Source organism: Pelobates fuscus, chromosome 13 (assembly GCF_036172605.1).
Source record: "Pelobates fuscus isolate aPelFus1 chromosome 13, aPelFus1.pri, whole genome shotgun sequence".
In the NCBI taxonomy this organism is placed as follows: domain Eukaryota; kingdom Metazoa; phylum Chordata; class Amphibia; order Anura; family Pelobatidae; genus Pelobates; species Pelobates fuscus.
The window spans coordinates 4,238,083-4,259,106 of record NC_086329.1 but is presented as its reverse complement, the minus strand read 5'-3'; the positions used below and the strand labels follow the sequence as shown (position 1 = coordinate 4,259,106).

The window sequence follows — 21,024 nt, the reverse complement described above, 5'->3', positions numbered from 1 at the left end:
TTACACCGCTCCCTGCCGGCTGGACTCATTATTACTGCGCTCCCTGCCGGCTGGACTCATTATTACACCGCTCCCTGCCGGCTGGACTCATTATTACACCGCTCCCTGCCGGCTGGACTCATTATTACACCGCTCCCTGCCGGCTGGACTCATTATTACACCGCTCCCTGCCGGCTGGACTCAATATTACACCGCTCCCTGCCGGCTGGACTCATTATTACACCGCTCCCTGTCGGCTGGACTCCTTATTACACCGCTCCCTGCCGGCTGGACTCATTATTACACCGCTCCCTGCCGGCTGGACTCATTATTACACCGCTCCCTGCCGGCTGGACTCATTATTACACTGCTCCCTGCCGGCTAGACTTATTATTACACTACTCCTTGCTGGTTGGACACATTATTACATAGCCCTCTGCCCGCTGTATTCAGCATTATACGGCCTTCTGCCAGCTGGATTCATTATTACATGACCTGTGCCAACTCTGTTATTATACTGCCCCCTGCTGGCTGGATTCACTATTACACTGTCCCCTGCACACGTGATTAATTATTACACGGTCTGTGTCGGCTCGATTCATTATTACACTGCACCTTGCTGGCTGGACTCATTATTACACTGCTCCCTGCTGTCTGGATTCACTATTACACTGTCCCCTGCTGGCTGGATTCACTATTACACTGTCCCCTGCTGGCTGGATTCACTATTACACTGTCCCCTGCACGCGTTATTATTACACGGTCTGTGCCGGCTCGATTCATTATTACACTGTCCACCACTTTCTGGATTCTATATAACACTGCCCCCTGGATTCATTATTACACTGCCCAGTGCCCACTGTATTCATTATTACACTACCCTCTGCCGGCTCGATTCATTATTACACTGTCCTGTCCCGGCTGGAGTCATAATTATAGTGGCCCCTGCTGGCTGGATTCATTATTGCACGGTCCCGTCCCAGAGTAATAATTACACCGCCTCTGCTGGAGGGGTTTATTATTACACGTCCTTCCTATATCTGGAAAACCTTACAGAATTAGAATGAAAAAAATAAAAGAGACATAACAATCTTAACTATAGTTTACTGTACAATTTTCCAAGTGACCGGTCTCATTTGATGATGGAAACAAGAAGCCCAAAGTAATAAATATACCACCAAAACATGAATGAAGGTATGACAAGCTGTATACGCATGCAAACACTGAGTCCATGACACATAGCAAACATGCAGCCCCTGTGAACACGTCAACATACACAAAGAGTGCAAGCTCTGCATTAACCCTTCCACAAATGTAATGTTTTCGTTAACCTGTAGTGGACTGCAATTCTTTATTAACACCAGGAAGATTATAACTGCATTTACCCTTAATGTTTTATTCACTAAGAACCATTTTAGCAAATTAAATGGAAATGGAAAAACTGAGCCAAAACTAGATAATTTGGAAACATATTTAACTCAGTATTAGTTGCAGACTGGCTAGTTTACCCTCAGATTTGCCATTTTGGTTTATTAAGATAATAATCTGAGTTTAGTGGAAACCAGTGAGAACTGCAGAGTGTTTATTAAGCCTGGAGGACAGCACCTCTGCTTAAAACAAGGGAGTGTGAAGAGCACCCGATTAAACCCTGGTGGACTGTACGGCAGTTAACTCTCGGAGTACTCGATAGTATCACTTGTGAATGGTGAAGGCACTGTGCTCAACGCGCAGGATCTTCTCTTCATTCTGGAAATGCACTTTGGTGATTTTGGATTTTGGACTTCCTTTCTTCTGTAACCATTCCTGCATCTCTCGTACTTTGCTGCTTGGGCCTTGAAGCTGCCCCCTAACTGTTCCGCTGTCAGTGTTCTGAACCCAGCCCACCAGACCCAGGCGTTCTCCCTGTGCCTAGAGTGACAAAGACAGGGGAAACAAAAGGTAGGCGGCTGGGCGTGTGCGTGTATATATCAATCTATCTATATCTATCTCTCATATCTATATCTGTCAGTGTATATCGAGGTAGATGGATTGTGTGTATCTCTGTCTGTCAGTGTATATCGAGGTAGATGGATTGTGTGTATCTCTGTCTGTCAGTGTATATCGAGGTAGATGGATTGTGTGTATCTCTGTCTGTCAGTGTATATCGAGGTAGATGGATTGTGTGTATCTCTGTCTGTCAGTGTATATCGAGGTAGATGGATTGTGTGTATCTCTGTCTGTCAGTGTATATCGAGGTAGATGGATTGTGTGTATCTCTGTCTGTCAGTGTATATCGAAGTAGATGGATTGTGTGTATCTCTGTCTGTCAGTGTATATCGAAGTAGATGGATTGTGTGTATCTCTGTCTGTCAGTGTATATCGAAGTAGATGGATTGTGTGTATCTCTGTCTGTCAGTGTATATCGAGGTAGATGGATTGTGTGTATCTCTGTCTGTCAGTGTATATCGAAGTAGATGGATTGTGTGTATCTCTGTCTGTCAGTGTATATCGAAGTAGATGGATTGTGTGTATCTCTGTCTGTCAGTGTATATCGAAGTAGATGGATTGTGTGTATCTCTGTCTGTCAGTGTATATCGAGGTAGATGGATTGTGTGTATCTCTGTCTGTCAGTGTATATCGAAGTAGATGGATTGTGTGTATCTCTGTCTGTCAGTGTATATCGAAGTAGATGGATTGTGTGTATCTCTGTCTGTCAGTGTATATCGAAGTAGATGGATTGTGTGTATCTCTGTCTGTCAGTGTATATCGAAGTAGATGGATTGTGTGTATCTCTGTCTGTCAGTGTATATCGAAGTAGATGGATTGTGTGTGTATCTCTGTGTCAGTGTATATCGAAGTAGATGGATTGTGTGTGTGTATCTCTGTGTCAGTGTATATCGAAGTAGATGGATTGTGTGTGTGTATCTCTGTGTCAGTGTATATCGAGGTAGATGGATTGTGTGTGTGTATCTCTGTGTCAGTGTATATCGAGGTAGATGGATTGTGTGTATCTCTGTGTCAGTGTATATAGAGGTAGATGGATTGTGTGTGTATCTCTGTCAGTGTATATCGAGGTAGATGGATTGTGTGTATCTCTGTCAGTGTATATAGAGGTAGATGGATTGTGTGTATCTCTGTCAGTGTATATAGAGGTAGATGGATTGTGTGTATCTCTGTGTCAGTGTATATAGAGGTAGATGGATTGTGTGTATCTCTGTCTGTCAGTGTATATCGAAGTAGATGGATTGTGTGTATCTCTGTCTGTCAGTGTATATCGAAGTAGATGGATTGTGTGTGTATCTCTGTGTCAGTGTATATCGAAGTAGATGGATTGTGTGTGTATCTCTGTGTCAGTGTATATCGAAGTAGATGGATTGTGTGTGTGTATCGAGGTAGATGGATTGTGTGTGTGTATCTCTGTGTCAGTGTATATCGAGGTAGATGGATTGTGTGTATCTCTGTGTCAGTGTATATAGAGGTAGATGGATTGTGTGTGTATCTCTGTCAGTGTATATCGAGGTAGATGGATTGTGTGTATCTCTGTCAGTGTATATAGAGGTAGATGGATTGTGTGTATCTCTGTCAGTGTATATCGAGGTAGATGGATTGTGTGTATCTCTGTCTGTCAGTGTATATCGAAGTAGATGGATTGTGTGTATCTCTGTCTGTCAGTGTATATCGAAGTAGATGGATTGTGTGTATCTCTGTCTGTCAGTGTATATCGAAGTAGATGGATTGTGTGTATCTCTGTCTGTCAGTGTATATCGAAGTAGATGGATTGTGTGTATCTCTGTCTGTCAGTGTATATCGAAGTAGATGGATTGTGTGTATCTCTGTCTGTCAGTGTATATCGAAGTAGATGGATTGTGTGTATCTCTGTCTGTCAGTGTATATCGAAGTAGATGGATTGTGTGTATCTCTGTCTGTCAGTGTATATCGAAGTAGATGGATTGTGTGTATCTCTGTCTGTCAGTGTATATCGAAGTAGATGGATTGTGTGTATCTCTGTCTGTCAGTGTATATCGAAGTAGATGGATTGTGTGTATCTCTGTCTGTCAGTGTATATCGAAGTAGATGGATTGTGTGTATCTCTGTCTGTCAGTGTATATCGAAGTAGATGGATTGTGTGTATCTCTGTCTGTCAGTGTATATCGAAGTAGATGGATTGTGTGTATCTCTGTCTGTCAGTGTATATCGAAGTAGATGGATTGTGTGTATCTCTGTCTGTCAGTGTATATCGAAGTAGATGGATTGTGTGTATCTCTGTCTGTCAGTGTATATCGAAGTAGATGGATTGTGTGTATCTCTGTCTGTCAGTGTATATCGAAGTAGATGGATTGTGTGTATCTCTGTCTGTCAGTGTATATCGAAGTAGATGGATTGTGTGTATCTCTGTCTGTCAGTGTATATCGAAGTAGATGGATTGTGTGTATCTCTGTCTGTCAGTGTATATCGAAGTAGATGGATTGTGTGTGTATCTCTGTGTCAGTGTATATCGAAGTAGATGGATTGTGTGTGTATCTCTGTGTCAGTGTATATCGAAGTAGATGGATTGTGTGTGTATCTCTGTGTCAGTGTATATCGAGGTAGATGGATTGTGTGTGTATCTCTGTGTCAGTGTATATCGAGGTAGATGGATTGTGTGTATCTCTGTGTCAGTGTATATAGAGGTAGATGGATTGTGTGTGTATCTCTGTCAGTGTATATCGAGGTAGATGGATTGTGTGTATCTCTGTCAGTGTATATAGAGGTAGATGGATTGTGTGTATCTCTGTCAGTGTATATCGAGGTAGATGGATTATGTGTATCTCTGTCAGTGTATATCGAGGTAGATGGATTGTGTATATATCGAGGTAGATGGATTGTGTGTATCTCTGTCAGTGTATATCGAGGTAGATGGATTGTGTGTATATCGATGTAGATGGATTGTGTGTATCTCTGTCTGTCTGTGTATATCGAGGTAGATGGATTGTGTGTATCTCTGTCAGTGTATATCGAGGTAGATGGATTGTGTGTATATCGAGGTAGATGGATTGTGTGTATCTCTGTCTGTCTGTGTATATCGAGGTAGATGGATTGTGTGTATCTCTGTCAGTGTATATATAGAGGTAGATGGATTTTGGTTATATATTTAGGTAAACTGAATGACTCTGGTTATGTCTGTCTGTGGTTATGGAGGTAGATAGGTTTCATTGTGTCTGTACTAAGATTCAATCCCATGCTATCATACTGAATGGTGGTTTTGTTTCAGACAGAGATATATTACCTGAGTGTACTTGCGGAAGAAAACTCCCTGAACCTTCCCAAACACTTCATAATCCAGGGAGATGAGCTGTTCCCCTTCAGCCATGCTGTATTCTGAAATGCACAGATATGTTACAAAGGCTTCTCAACATGGATTTAATACTAATCAACACGATGGCATTAGCAATACAAACCGGTGTTCCTAGCACTATAGTACCACGGTCCCTAGTTGTATACAAACCCACTCGTTCCATTAAATTTAAAAAATAAAGCTTTAGACTCCCTTTTCCAGGGCTTAGTTCCCTCGGGTCTGGTCACGTCTCCCCCCACACACATCGTAATGAAGGAGGAATGGCCTCCTGCGGCGATGGTCGAATTCAAGATGAGATGTACGCATCAATGTTTCTCATAGCAAAGCACAAAATCCAATGCTGTCCTAAACCACATTACAGAGTATTACTGGGTCAGTGCCACGATGTGCCTCTAGTGGCTGCCAGATTTTATCCTGTAACCACCAAATGTCACACAAGGTGTGCACCCCAGATATTATCCTGTAACCCCAGTATAATGTCACACAGTGCCTGCACCCCAGATATTATCCTGTAACCCCAGTATAAGGTCACACAGTGCCTGCACCCCAGATATTATCCTGTAACCCCAATATAATGTCACACAGTGCCTGCACCCCAGATATTATCCTGTAACCCCAATATAATGTCACACACTGCCTGCAGCCCAGATATTATCTTGTAACCCCCATATAATGTCACACAGTGCCTGCACCCCAGATATTATCATGTAACCCTGATGTGGAATTATTAAAAATTATTATTGTACTTGTATTGAATTATTGTACTAACTCCATTCTAACCTTATATTGTGACAATCCTCCATTTTGTCCTCCTAACCTGACTTCTTCAAATCCTCCATTTTGTCCTCATGACTTAACTTGTTCATTTTAAAACTACATTACGTGACTGAACTTCTCAACCCAATTAATATAGTAGACAAAGACTGTGTTTTCCTACAAGGACAAATGCCAGGAGGTGCTGGGTACTCCTTAAGACTTGCTGGCTACTCCTTAGAACTTGTAAGATAGTATAGTTTGAAGGCCACAGAACACAGTAGTAATGAAATGTTCTATTCATAAGAGACCTTGCACCTGGACATGAAGTCTGATATTATTGACCGTGTAAAATGACGCTTAGGACCCCCTTATCCCCCCCGTGTCCAGAATAATCCCACCTCTGATGGGTGGGCACGGGACTAACCTCTTAATTTTACGAACCAATAGGTAAGACACTAACCCCGTCACTTAACAATTAATCCAATTGATGATGTTTATTTGCTGATATTCTAATAATCAATGATGACGCAAAATGCCTCTTAAAAGGGCCTGCGCGCCCGCTTTTACTTCACTTGCCAATAAACTTTCTCGAAGTTATTTTAACCTGAACCTCGTGTGTCAGACTTAATTACTTCAGCGTATATACGCAATTTAATTTTATTGATTTGGACAGGAACAGATAGACTTTGAACATTTTGGTTTACTCTCAAAAAGTACCATAACAACTTGGCGCCCAACGTGGGGCATCGGGCTATGTCCGGCCGGTGAGCCGTCCTAAGGAAGACAAGGGTGGACGGAGGAATCCAGGGGGAAGGAAGGGAGATTGATCACCTCCAGATACACGGTAGAGACTTCTGCAGAGCCACCGGTACGTTCCGGCCCCTTTGATTGACCCGTCCACGTGTCTGTGACTGCTTCCCGGGAGGACATCAAAGACAGGTAATATCTTGCCCGGTGTCTCGTTACTCACTTGTTTACCTGCATTTTAGTCTATCTGTTGCCTGGGTGTGTTTGAATTGTGTTTGAATTGTTTGCCTGTTTCCCCATTTTGAGATAAAGGGGGGGTGGACCTGCAGGGGATTTGCCTGGGGTTCTGTCTTGCTTGTTTTCCCCTTTTTGGGATAAAGGGGGGTGGACCTGAGGGGATTTGCCTGGGTCTTCAGTGTGTCTGTCTATCTGTTTGTATTTTACCCCTTTTGGGATAAAGGGGGGTGGACCTGTGGATTCGTTCCTGGGGGTCTCCTGCTGCCTGTTTTACCTCTTTTAGGAACCACGGTGCTGTGGTTGTAAGGAAAAAGGGGGGTTGACCCGTGGATGTGTTCCTGGGGGGTCTTCTTTGCCTGTTTACTTCTTTTAGGAGCCTCGTGGCTGTGGCTGTAAGGAAAAAGAAGTTTGTGGAACTGTGGGATCTGTGTAGAATCATAGTTTCCTGTGATCCAATTTTGTGTCACTTTGATAGCCTAGCTAGCTTCACTGTGCGCGTTCGGACTATCCAGCTCTAGTTGAGTTGGGGACGTCCTGACCCGGACCATCCTCCTCTAGTTGAGTTGGGGACGTCCTGACCCGGACCCTTCGGCTCTAGTTGAGCTGAAGGTCCACTGATTATTTAATTGTGGTAGGAGACTTAGCCTTGTGGCAGGGGACTTTGTTTCCTGGGGGAATTCAGGCAGGTATTGCTTGTTTTTCGCATCACGTGGTAGTGAGACTTATAAAGTGGGTTTTATAGGGGCACTACGGGAGTGAGGATAGACGTGGCCACATTCTTGTGGACTGCAGAGTAGAGAGAGGCTGACGGAACTCGGACCGGTGTCAGTTGTTTTCCGTGGCCGCTGGTAGTGAGACTTATGAAAGTCGTTCTCCGAGCGGGGACACTACGAGGTTGAGAAAGGTGACTTTGGAGTAAGCACATGTAGAAGGAAAGGGATTATTGTTGATTTTATTTGAACTGTAATGCATGCACTGTATTTCAATTGTATTGTTGTCTTGTCTGTTTTATTAGGAGTCTCATGAACTCCTGTGTCTGTCTCTAAGGATTTTTCCTTGCCTTTCATCTTTTCTAAACTTCCTATATTATTATACTATCCACTCCCATTTCTCTTGAAAGAGAAGTGATTGGTCACACACTTCTCACCTCGCTCCAATCCGTGTCTACCACCCCGGGTAGGCGGATTCAGTGACTGGTCTACGTTTTGGGAAGACGCACCTGAGAAAGTCCCACGATTCTCGGGTGGCAGTCGAGCATTGTAGACGTTCCTGTTCGGTTTTTCCTTCTCTCTCCCTATATCTAGGACGCTGGTATAGGGGTAAAGGGATTATGGGACAGGATTTAAGCAAGCCCAGTAAGGGCTGGTTAGCATGTGATTTAGTCGAAGACAGAGAGGGTGAGGAAATGGTTAAAGGTGTTGAAAAGATTGCGAAAGTATGTAGAATTGCTGTACCGACATGTGGAAGATTGCAACCAGAAAGTTGGCGTAGGTTACTGACAGAAAAGAAAGGCAAGCTTACAGATAATGGTTTATTAAAGACTGCTGAAGCATGGTATAGAGTAGCGAAGGCTATTCAGCTAGAAGGTTGGGTTGAGGAAGAGATAAATCACAAAGGTGTGAAATTGTTTGTGTATCATAATAATTGTGTTGCTGGGGTCTACCCTCAGCCAGCGCCCAAAACCGGCGCCCAGGGAATGTCTATCCCCAAGGTTCAGTCAGCAATAAGTGATAGCCAGCTGACTATGTTCCCCACTCCCAATCCTCCTAACACCCATCCCATTACCTCCCCTGTCTGCCCGGTCCTGAATTCTGATGGATCTTTCTTTTCCCCTTCCCCATCTTTGACATTCCCATCATCCTCATCCATCCCTACGCTACCTGCTATACCTCCCCCTAACATTTCATCTGCCATTCCTTCCCTACAATCCCTCTCCATTAATGATCCCCTCCCCTCTGCATCCGCCCAGCTAACCACCTCTTCCACCCTCACCCCGGCTCCTCCCTCTACACCCACCCCTACCAATCCCTCTCCGTCCCCTCCCATCTCCGCCCCAGTCCAATACCCCACCTCCTTTCCCTCCCCAGCCTGGCCCTACCCCTTCCCATATCCCATGGCCCTGCCCTATCCCGGATATCCACTACCCCTTCCCCAAGCCACTCCCCAGGTTCCGGTTATGCCCAGTCCGGCACAGGTTGCTCCGGGTGTGCCCACATCTAACATGGCCGCCACTCCTTCCCTTAACCCTAATGTAATACCTTTTCCGGCCACCAATATGGCGGCCCCCAGTTCGGCCCTGATGCCGGTAATTCCCGGTGACTACCTATCCCCAGGTTATGACCCGCTAGCCACCCCTGCATCTGGGGCTCGTTCCCAACCACCGATCCTTTCACCTCATGCGGGCCCTGCACCGCGCAAAAGAGCCAATATCATAGAATTCGATGATGACGAGATGGACAGGGTGTCCCATGTCTCATCGGAGCTTGCCGCGGGAGCCCCAACTCATCGTTCTATCGATGACCCCTTTGGCCACAAGGGTCGGGGAGAACAGGCCCCTCCTAAATATGTTGCTTTCAATCCCACTCAAGCTAGTGCTCTAATGAAATCACTCCCTGACCCAGAAAAACAGCCTATGCCCTTCTACCGAGGGATAGTTCAAATTCAAAAGACTTATTCCGCTGCATGGCGTGATCTACTGAGCATTTGTGCTATAAAAGCAGGGGATGCATATTGGCCAAGTATGGCCCGACACCTCAGTACAGATCTGCTCAGCAGTGATGTTGATTACCCCTCTGGAGTAACTTTTTGCACCCAATTAAGAGAATGGGCTAAGGACAAACTTGCGGATCAGGCTGCTGGCCTTACTGATGTTATTCAAGATAAAGGAGAATCAGTGGAAAGGTTTCATGCAAGACTGTATCAAATGTTCACAGATTTGGGGTTTGATCTTACAGACAAGATTCATTCACAAATGCTGTCAGGTGCGTTTGTCCAAGGTGTTAAAGACTCTATACGCAAGGGAATCATTGCTGCACGTCCTGAATACAAGGTTGTTCCCTTGGATACCCTGCTTTTAGTTGCTAGAGGTCTGGAATCTGTTCAGACCCCAAGAAGACCCAATCCAGCTCCACTCATGGTGGCCCGCGCTACCCCCATCACCTCTGGCACCAAGGGTGTCAAGTTAGAGGATGTAACTTGTTTTAATTGTGGGGCTCAGGGACACTACAGAAGTGACTGTCCGGAACCTAAAAAGGAACCTGGGGCACCCAGAAAGTTCTCTAAGCCTGCCCCAGGCCCCAAGACCGAGAAAAAGATTCCAATTATTGAAGAACCAGATGATTAGGAAACTGGCAAGCCTGTGTCTGTAACCCCTGTAATGGCAGCGTCTACAGGGGATAAGGGAGGGCCACTTGCCACAGTGACTTTGCCCATTGAAGACCATCCTACTACATTTCTAGTTGACACAGGTGCAGCCCGTAGTGTTCTACGAGAACAAGACCTGCCAGACCCATCCTTCCTGTCCAGTATTGATGTCTCTTGTGTTGGAGTGGATGGCCAGCCAAGACGTAGCCCTTTAACAACTCCACTACGAGTTGGCTCTAGCCTGCTTGCTCGCTTTGTAGTATCCTCCACATGCCCCATTAACCTGTTAGGTGCTGATGTTCTCTCACGCCTGCAAGCATCCATCACCTTTACCCCGGATGGGCAGGTAGAAATGTTTACACCTCTATCTGTATCAGACACTTCAGCCCTGTGCTCCTTGCCTCTGATGCTACATTTAGAAAAGCCCCATGAGGAAGCAGCAGAATTAAGGTCTAACTTCCCAGAGGAGTTAAAAACACAAGTGCCCGCCAAGTTATGGTCCTCAGGCCCAGAGGACATAGGTCACCTAAATGTTCCCCCTGTGGTGGTAAAACTTGTTTCAGGAGCTAAACTACCAAGAAAACCACAATATCCATTAAAACCAGCACAGTCTGCTGCAATTTCTGTCCACATCAAGGCACTCTTGGAGAAGGGTGCCCTTGTCAAATGTAAATCTGAATGCAACACCCCGTTATTTCCTGTGAAAAAGAAAACTCCAAAGGGTGAGCCAGAAAAGTACAGGATGGTTCAGGATCTCCGTGCTGTTAATGAAGCTACCGTCCTGGACACCCCTCTTGTACCAAATCCTCATACTCTGCTCTCTGGAGTCCCACCATCTGCAAAATTCTTCACAGTTATTGACCTGGCCAATGCCTTTTTCAGTGTCCCACTGGACCCATCCTGTCAATACCTGTTTGCTTTCACTCATGAGATGCAACAGTATACCTGGACTGTCATGCCCCAAGGGGCACAAAATTCTCCAAGTCAATTTGCAAAGGCCATGGGCACCATCCTTGACCCATGGCAAGCTGACCACCCAGAAGTTGTCCTGCTTCAGTATGTGGATGATCTACTGCTGTGTGGAGATGATATGCCCACTACTGAAAGGTGTTCACTTAGTCTTCTTTCCTATTTGGCAGAACAGGGATGTAAAGCTTCACTCATCAAGCTACAATTCTGTCAATCTTCAGTGATCTTCCTTGGACATTGTCTATCTCAAGGTACCAGACATCTTACTCGGGACCGGGTGAGAGCTGTGCTAGACATTCCGCCTCCAAGGACTTCTAAGTCTCTTCATGCCTTCCTAGGCCTCATTTCCTACTGCAGAGCATGGATCCCAGAAGCCTCTCTGCTTATGCAACCTCTCTATGATGCTCTTAAGTCTGACCCCTTCGGTCTGACCAATGAAGCTCTGGACAATTTTAATGCCCTCAAACGTGCCATTGCTTCTGCTCCTGCCTTGGGCCTACCTGATTACTCCAAACCTTTCAAATTATTTGTCTCTGAAAGACAAGGCCATGCAACAGGAGTTCTCACCCAAACTAATGACCTAAGAGGCCGCCAGAGACCTATTGGATATTTCTCATGTCAACTGGACATTGTGGCCAGAGGGACTCCTTCCTGTCTCAGGGCTGTTTTTGCTGCGAGAGAACTCATAGAAAGAACCTCAGACCTGGTCCTTGGCCACCCTCTGGTTGTTTTGGCCCCTCATGACATCTCTGCCATCATCAACCAAGTCCAGCTCAAGCACGTGTCTCCAGCCAGACACCTGCGCTTACAGTGTCATCTTCTTTTGCCTGACAACATTTCCATCCAAAGATGTCAAGTGCTTAATCCGTCCACTCTTCTTCCACTCCCTGAGGGGGGTATCTATTATGGATTTATCACAGATGAAACCTACATCTACCTGCTCTGTGGATGTATCAAGAAAGTCATGCATCCACACTTGTCATTTCATGAAGAGGAGACACCTCTTTGTGTAGGCCCGGATTACGCCTTCTGCACCATGTGGTACAAACCGAACATTACTCCTGAACCTTGCTATGAAGATGAGCTTTACCACCGGACCGATGTAAAGCTCACTGCACAAGACTTCTATTGTGACTCTGAAGGCAATAGCATGGTCTTGATCCAGCTACCTCAACAACTTAACTACCTTTACCGTCATTGGGATACTGCTATCCCACATATTCCTGTTACCAAGTTGAAGACAAGGTCATGGAATGATCTTGGGCCCATGGCAAAACTATGGGCCACCATGAATGAAGAACAGCTACAGGAAAATGGTATTGTCAAATACCCAACAACTGACCTTCTAGAAGCATGGCCACGCCACTTCCTGGAAAAGGAATTTCAAGATCTGGTCATAAAGAATGATTATGACCCAGAAACACCTCATGACTGTTTTGAACAGATGAAAATGGAAACAGTGCACTTACCAACTGTGCATGAGAACCCATTACCAGATCCGGATTTTACCCTGTTTGTGGACGGATCGAGATATGCCGATGAAGGAGGAACATACCACACAGGATATGCCGTAACCACAACAGATGAAGTTATTAAATCATCATCCTTACCGCCAACAATGTCTGCACAAGAAGCTGAATTACAGGCTCTGACTTCAGCATGCAAAATTTCCGAAGGAAAACGTGCCAACATCTATACAGATTCAAGATATGCTCTGGGTGTGGCACATGACTTCGGCCTAATTTGGAAGTCAATGTGCAATCAAGGAGCTAATGGATGCCCTCCTACTCCCCAAAGAAGTGGCCGTTTTGAAAGTTAAGGCCCACGGGAAATTGGATACAGATGAAGCAAGGGGCAACCATTTGGCTGATCAAGCTGCTAAGTTAGCGGCCAGGGATCTGCAGGAAATGGATGAAGAAGTGTCCGGACAAGAAGAAGAAGAAGAAGTCCCTATTTTTGCTCTGCAAACTCTTCCTACTGATTTGCGAATTTTACAAGAACAACAAGCTGCAGTCACTCCTGAGGAAATCCAGAAATGGAAAAAGAAAGGAGCTGTCCAAAAGGACGGAATATATTACAACAACTTCAAATTTTGTCTTCCCAGAAATTTATACCCAGCAGTGGTCCAATGGGCACATGGGCCTGCACACCTGTCAAAAGAACTGATGGCCGCCCTCATACAGAAGTATTATGAAGCACCCGGAATCACAACATTGATAAGCAACTTCTGCAAAGCCTGTGTTATTTGTGCAAAATGCAATCCGGGAAGACCAGTCAAGGTGCCTGCAAAGAACCTGGCAAAGCCCATGTACCCCTTCCAACGAATTCAAATTGACCACATCCAAATGCCCAAGAGTGGGCCCCATGAATATGCACTAGTCATAGTGGACATGTTCTCAGGATGGCCAGAGGCATACCCAGTGGCCAATATCACTGCAAAAACAACCGCAAAGCGCCTACTTACAGATATTGTATGTAGATTCGGACTCCCAGAAGTCATTGAGAGTGATCAAGGCCCAGCCTTTACAGCAACTGTGACTAAAGAAATTTGGACTGCTCTAGGGGTGACTCTAGCCTTCCATACCCCTTACCACCCACAAAGTAGTGGTAAAGTGGAGCGCATGAATGGCACTCTAAAAACCAGAATGTTAAAAATGTCACAAGAAACAAAGATGCCCTGGCCAGAAAGCCTACCAATAGCTCTATTTAGTGTTAGGCACACACCTAGAGGGAAGCATTCACTGTCCCCATATGAGGTTCTATTTGGGACAGCACCCAGACTAGGTTGTTATTATCCGCAGCAGTTGCAACTCCAATCAGATGTTTTAGTAGACTATGTAACTGAACTTGCAAATGTCCTAAACAAAATACATGCCCAAGTTTTCTCTTCAATTCCAGATCCCGAATTGGATACAGGTTCCCATAACCTACTCCCCGGAGATTGGGTCCTGGTTAAGAAGTTTGTGCGGAAAAATACCCTAGAACCGAGATTTGACGGTCCATTCCAAGTTCTCCTGATTACCGCAACCTCCGTCAAATTGGCCGGTAGGCCAAATTGGATCCACGCTTCCCACTGCAAGAAATCTCCTGCCCCAGAGGAAGCGAATATCGCACAAACATGTATCTCTGGTACATCTTCTCCTTAATTAGCCTTATGAAGGCCCAGCAAGTAGCCATTACCAAAGACATTAGTGGGTACACCTTCTGGTATAATTCATCATGCACCCAGGTGGCTACTTATACCTTTGACTACTGTGATATTGTAGAATGCCCATTTCCCACACCACAAATCCAGAGCATCTATAGAGATATCCCTCATTCGAAAGACCCATATGTTTGTGTAGTTGACAAGCAATGGGGGCACAATTGTGACCATTGGGGGGCGGCGGGGTGGAATGCCGGGCCTGCCTGGGGTTACAAACCAAAAAGTGCCGTAGCTAAAGTAGATGATCATGGTAGATCGCTTCTCCAGAGAATGACTTTAAGAAAGCCTGGGGGGAGCACACCAATGAAATTAATCCTTAACATTGAGCACCCAAGCCCAACAGATGCAGACCAGTATGTGATGGGAATGTATTGGAAAAGGGGTTCCTACCAGAAATTAGGGCATTTCTACCTCAAAGATATGTGCAACTCTTCTGAGTGGCAAGGGGCCACCCATATGGTCCCTAACCCATTAAAACCTCATATCCAGACCTTTCAGGACATGATGGCCATTGCTAACCCCACTTTTGAAGATACCATGGCCGCTGAAACAGGTTTTAATGATGTAAATTTATGGTTAGAATGGATGAAATATAATGCTAATAAGCATAATAGAACCGCATGTTATGTGTGTGGCGGTGCCCGGCCTCACCTGGGTACCGTACCTTTAATCCTACCCGTAGATATAGAAGAATGTGTTTTAAGCCTTTTTGCCTATCACTATAATTTTAACAGGTCCATATGCATTGCATGGACAAAGGAGTATCCTCTTCTAGCCAAAGATGTCAAACCCCCTGATGGTATTACCGTATATAAAGGTAATTACACTTGCTATGCCATGTACGATGGTATTGGTAAATTTGTAGGTAACTTTTCCAAAGGTTATTGTGCTACATACAGAACTGTCCCTGTACGCTTGCTGCAACATCACACTAGGTCACTAGGAGACATTTACTGGTTGTGTGGGGATTTACAGCTAAGATCCAGAATGGACACGGAATGGTGGGGGGAGTGTACTTTGACTAAGGCCATTATGCCTATACACATTATTTCTGACACACACCTCAACACCCATGAGTCCAGCCACACTAAGGTTAAACGTGACGCCCCAGTGAAAGGAAGTTTTGATCCTCATGTGTATATCGATGCCATTGGAGTGCCCAGGGGGGTACCCAATGAGTTTAAAGCAAGGGATGAAGTTGCCGCAGGATTTGAATCAATTTTTACCATAGTTACCGCAAACAAGAATTTAAATTGGATAAATTACATTTATTATAACCAACAGCGTTTTGTTAATTACACCAGAGACGCCCTCCAGGGGTTGGCCGAACAGTTGCAGGCCACATCCCAAATGACTTTCCAGAATAGAATGGCCCTAGATATGATCTTAGCCGAAAAAGGAGGGGTTTGTAAAATTTTGCCCGACACCATGACATGTTGTACCTACATCCCAGAAAACACAGGCCCTAATGGTAAAGTCACACTAGCCATAGAAAAATTAAATGACCTGTCTGAAGAGTTAAAAAGGAATTCTGGGATAAAAGATCCCTGGGAAAGATGGTTTGGTTGGATGACAGGATGGCAAAAGGCTTTAATGCAGATTGGTATGGCTATACTAATTTTTCTTTTTATTTTTGCTCTTCTCTTTTGTTGTGTCCTCCCATGTCTGAGAAAATCCCTCATGAAGACTGTTGACCAAGCAGCACCCACTTTGACCCATCTCGAAGTTGATGACCAAGAATTCCAAGACATCAACTCACCCTGTCTGCCGCTGCAAACATTCCCTTTTGTTGATAAAGTGCAGGAATTCTAGGAAGGGACTAGCTCAGGGACAGCATCTGTCAGTGAATGGTAAAGGCCCCGTGCGGAGAAGTGGTGGGTTAGCTGCCATGGGACACCCATGGGTGTGAAGTGTTCGAGAGCCATACTGATGGATGAGTTAGCCTATTAGGGTCAGTTCTAGGGACAGACTTGCACTTTGCATTAACACCTAGCTAGCGGCCACGGGGTTTCTGTGCCTTTGGGTTAACACGTCTTCTGATACTAACATAATAAAGTTTTATCTCTTAGAATCTAACATTTCATAGGGGGGACTGATGTGGAATTATTAAAAATTATTATTGTACTTGTATTGAATTATTGTACTAACTCCATTCTAACCTTATATTGTGACAATCCTCCATTTTGTCCTCCTAACCTGACTTCTTCAAATCCTCCATTTTGTCCTCATGACTTAACTTGTTCATTTTAAAACTACATTACGTGACTGAACTTCTCAACCCAATTAATATAGTAGACAAAGACTGTGTTTTCCTACAAGGACAAATGCCAGGAGGTGCTGGGTACTCCTTAAGACTTGCTGGCTACTCCTTAGAACTTGTAAGATAGTATAGTTTGAAGGCCACAGAACACAGTAGTAATGAAATGTTCTATTCATAAGAGACCTTGCACCTGGACATGAAGTCTGATATTATTGACCGTGTAAAATGACGCTTAGGACCCCCTTATCCCCCCCGTGTCCAGAATAATCCCACCTCTGATGGGTGGGCACGGGACTAACCTCTTAATTTTACGAACCAATAGGTAAGACACTAACCCCGTCACTTAACAATTAATCCAATTGATGATGTTTATTTGCTGATATTCTAATAATCAATGATGACGCAAAATGCCTCTTAAAAGGGCCTGCGCGCCCGCTTTTACTTCACTTGCCAATAAACTTTCTCGAAGTTATTTTAACCTGAACCTCGTGTGTCAGACTTAATTACTTCAGCGTATATACGCAATTTAATTTTATTGATTTGGACAGGAACAGATAGACTTTGAACATTTTGGTTTACTCTCAAAAAGTACCATAACAACCCCAATATAATGTCACACAGTGCCTGCACCCCAGATATTATCCTGTAACCCCCATATAGTGTCACACAGTGCCTGCACCCCAGATATTATCCTGTAACCCCCATATAGTGTCACACAGTGCCTGCACCCGAGATATTATCCTGTAACCCCAATATAATGTCACACAGTGCCTGCACCCCAGATATTATCCTGTAACCCCAATATAATGCAACACAGTGCCTGCACCCCAGATATTATCCTGTAACCCCCATATAATGTCACACAGTGCCTGCACCCCAGATATTATCCTGCACACCCCATATAGTGTCACACAGTGCCTGCACCCCAGATATTATCCTGTAACCCCCATATAGTGTCACACAGTACCTGCACCCTAGATATTATCCTGTAACCCCCATATAGTGTCACAGTGCCTGCACTCCAGATATTATCCTGTAACCCCCATATAATGTCACACAGTGCCTGCACCCCAGATATTATCCTGTAACCCCCATATAATGTCACACAGTGCCTGCACCCCAGATATTATCCTGTAACCCCCATATAATGCCACACAGCGCCTGCACCCCAGATATTATCCTGTAACCCCAATATAATGTCACACAGTGCCTGCAGCCCAGATATTATCCTGTAACCCCCATATAATGTCACACAGTGCCTGCACCCCAGATATTATCCTGTACCCCCCATATAATGTCACACAGTGCCTGCACCCCAGATATTATCCTGTACCCCCCATATAGTGTCACACAGTGCCTGCACCCCAGATATTATCCTGTAACCCCAATATAATGTCACACAGTGCCTGCACCCCAGATATTATCCTGTAACCCCCATATAGTGTCACACAGTGCCTGCACCCCAGATATTATCCTGTAACCCCCATATAGTGTCACACAGTGCCTGCACCCCAGATATTATCCTGTAACCCCCATATAGTGTCACACAGTGCCTGCACCCCAGATATTATCCTGTAACCCCCATATAGTGTCACACAGTGCATGCACCCCAGATATTATCCTGTAACCCCCATATAGTGTCACACAGTGCCTGCACCCCAGATATTATCCTGTATCCCCCATATAGTGTCACACAGTGCCTGCACCCCAGATATTATCCTGTATCCCCCATATAGCGTCACACAGTGCCTGCACCCCAGATATTATCCTGTGACCCCCATATAGCGTCACACAGTGCCTGCATCCCAGATATTATCCTGTAACCCCCATATAGTGTCACACAGTGCCTGCACCCCAGATATTATCCTGTAACCCCCATATAGTGTCACACAGTGCCTGCACCCCAGATATTATCCTGTAACCCCCATATAGTGTCACACAGTGCCTGCACCCCAGATATTATCCTGTAACCCCCATATAATGTCACACAGTGCCTGCACCCCAGATATTATCCTGTAACCCCCATATAGTGTCACACAGTGCCTGCACCCCAGATATTATCCTGTAACCCCCATATAATGTCACACAGTGCCTGCACCCCAGATATTATCATGTAACCCCCATATAGTGTCACACAGTGCCTGCACCCCAGATATTATCCTGTAACCCCCATATAGTGTCACACAGTGCCTGCACCCCAGATATTATCCTGTAACCCCCATATAGTGTCACACAGTGCCTGCACCCCAGATATTATCCTGTACCCCCCATATAGTGTCACACAGTGCCTGCACCCCAGATATTATCCTGTAACCCCCATATAGTGTCACACAGTGCCTGCACCCCAGATATTATCCTGTATCCCCCATATAGCGTCACAGTGCCTGCACCCCAGATATTATCCTGTAACCCCCATATAGTGTCACACAGTGCCTGCACCCCAGATATTATCCTGTATCCCCCATATAGTGTCACACAGTGTCTGCACCCCAGATATTATCCTGTAACCCCCATATAGTGTCACACAGTGCCTGCACCCCAGATATTATCCTGTAACCCCCATATAGCGTCACACAGTGCCTGCACCCCAGATATTATCCTGTAACCCCCATATAGTGTCACACAGTGCCTGCATCCCAGATATTATCCTGTAACCCCCATATAGTGTCACACAGTGCCTGCACCCCAGATATTATCCTGTAACCCCCATATAATGTCACACAGTGCCTGCACCCCAGATATTATCCTGTAACCCCCATATAGTGTCACACAGTGCCTGCACCCCAGATATTATCCTGTAACCCCCATATAATGTCACACAGTGCCTGCACCCCAGATATTATCATGTAACCCCCATATAGTGTCACACAGTGCCTGCACCCCAGATATTATCCTGTAACCCCCATATAGTGTCACACAGTGCCTGCACCACAGATATTATCCTGTAACCCCCATATAGTGTCACACAGTGCCTGCACCCCAGATATTATCCTGTACCCCCCATATAGTGTCACACAGTGCCTGCACCCCAGATATTATCCTGTAACCCCAATATAGTGTCACACAGTGCCTGCACCCCAGATATTATCCTGTAACCCCCATATAGTGTCACACAGTGCCTGCACCCCAGATATTATCCTGTAACCCCCATATAGTGTAACACAGCGCCTGCACCCCAGATATTATCCTGTAACCCCCATATAATGTCACACAGTGCCTGCAGCCCAGATATTATCCTGTAACCCCCATATAATGTCACACAGTGCCTGCACCCGAGATATTATCCTGTAACCCCCATATAGTGTCACACAGTGCCTGCACCCCAGATATTATCCTGTAACCCCCATATAATGTCACACAGTGCCTGCACCCCAGATATTATCCTGTAACCCCCATATAATGTCACACAGTGCCTGCACCACAGATATTATCCTGTAACCCCCATATAATGTCACACAGTGCCTGCACCCCAGATATTATCCTGTAACCCCCATATAGTGTCACACAGTGCCTGCACCCCAGATATTATCCTGTAACCCCCATATAGTGTCACACAGTGCCTGCACCCCAGATATTATCCTGTAACCCCCATATAATGTCACACAGTGCCTGCACCCCAGATATTATCCTGTATCCCCCATATAGTGTCACACAGTGCCTGCACCCCAGATATTATCATGTAACCCCCATATAGTGTCACACAGTGTCTGCACCCCAGATATTATCCTGTAACCCCCATATAGTGTCACACAGTGTCTGCACCCCAGATATTATCCTGTAACCCCCATATAATGTCACACAGTGCCTGCACCCCAGATATTATCCTGTATCCCCCATATAGTGTCACACAGTGCCTGCACCCCAGATATTATCATGTAACCCCCATATAGTGTCACACAGTGTCTGCACCCCAGATATTATCCTGTAACCCCCATATAGTGTCACACAGTGTCTGCACCCCAGATATTATCCTGTAACCCCCATATAATGTCACACAGTGTTGGTGATATTGAGGTTTACTGACCTGCAGACACGGTTGCTATGGTAACAGGTATTACTTCCGGTGCTCTGACAATGCGGTTCCCTTCCTGCTCGGAGGGGTAGGTCCTCCCAGGTAAGTACACTTACCTTTCCACACTGCGGTACTCGGACTGGAATTAGAACTCACCGTTACTCACCGGGCAGGATCTCGGT

General features: G+C 45.3%; 1 protein-coding gene across 2 annotated transcripts; it reads right to left on the bottom strand.

The window, feature by feature from the left end:
• Window positions 1-1,071: 1,071 nt before the first annotated feature.
• ACYP1 (acylphosphatase 1) lies at window positions 1,072-21,018 on the bottom strand. Of its 2 annotated transcripts, none has more exons than XM_063438993.1 (3): window positions 20,999-21,018; window positions 5,225-5,316; window positions 1,072-1,887 (listed from the first exon to the last, which is right to left on the bottom strand). In XM_063438993.1, exons 2-3 carry the CDS (start codon window positions 5,306-5,308, stop codon window positions 1,672-1,674), a joined length of 300 nt encoding a protein of 99 aa, XP_063295063.1. In that variant the 5' UTR covers window positions 5,309-5,316; window positions 20,999-21,018; the 3' UTR covers window positions 1,072-1,671. The 2 variants fall into 2 exon arrangements, with proteins under 2 accessions (XP_063295063.1, XP_063295062.1); XM_063438992.1 differs by lacking the exon at window positions 20,999-21,018 and adding an exon at window positions 20,855-20,929.
• Window positions 21,019-21,024: the final 6 nt, after the last annotated feature.

What these genes read in the sequence shown, in the direction of transcription:
- ACYP1 (XM_063438993.1), bottom strand. Translation starts at nt 5,308, where the DNA reads ATGGCTGAAGGGGAACAGCTCATCTCCCTGGATTATGAAGTGTTTGGG. An exon ending in TCTTCCGCAAGTACACTCAG is followed by an intron (nt 1,888 to 5,224) that starts GTAATATATCTC and finishes TTGTCACTCTAG; the next exon opens with GCACAGGGAGAACGCCTGGG.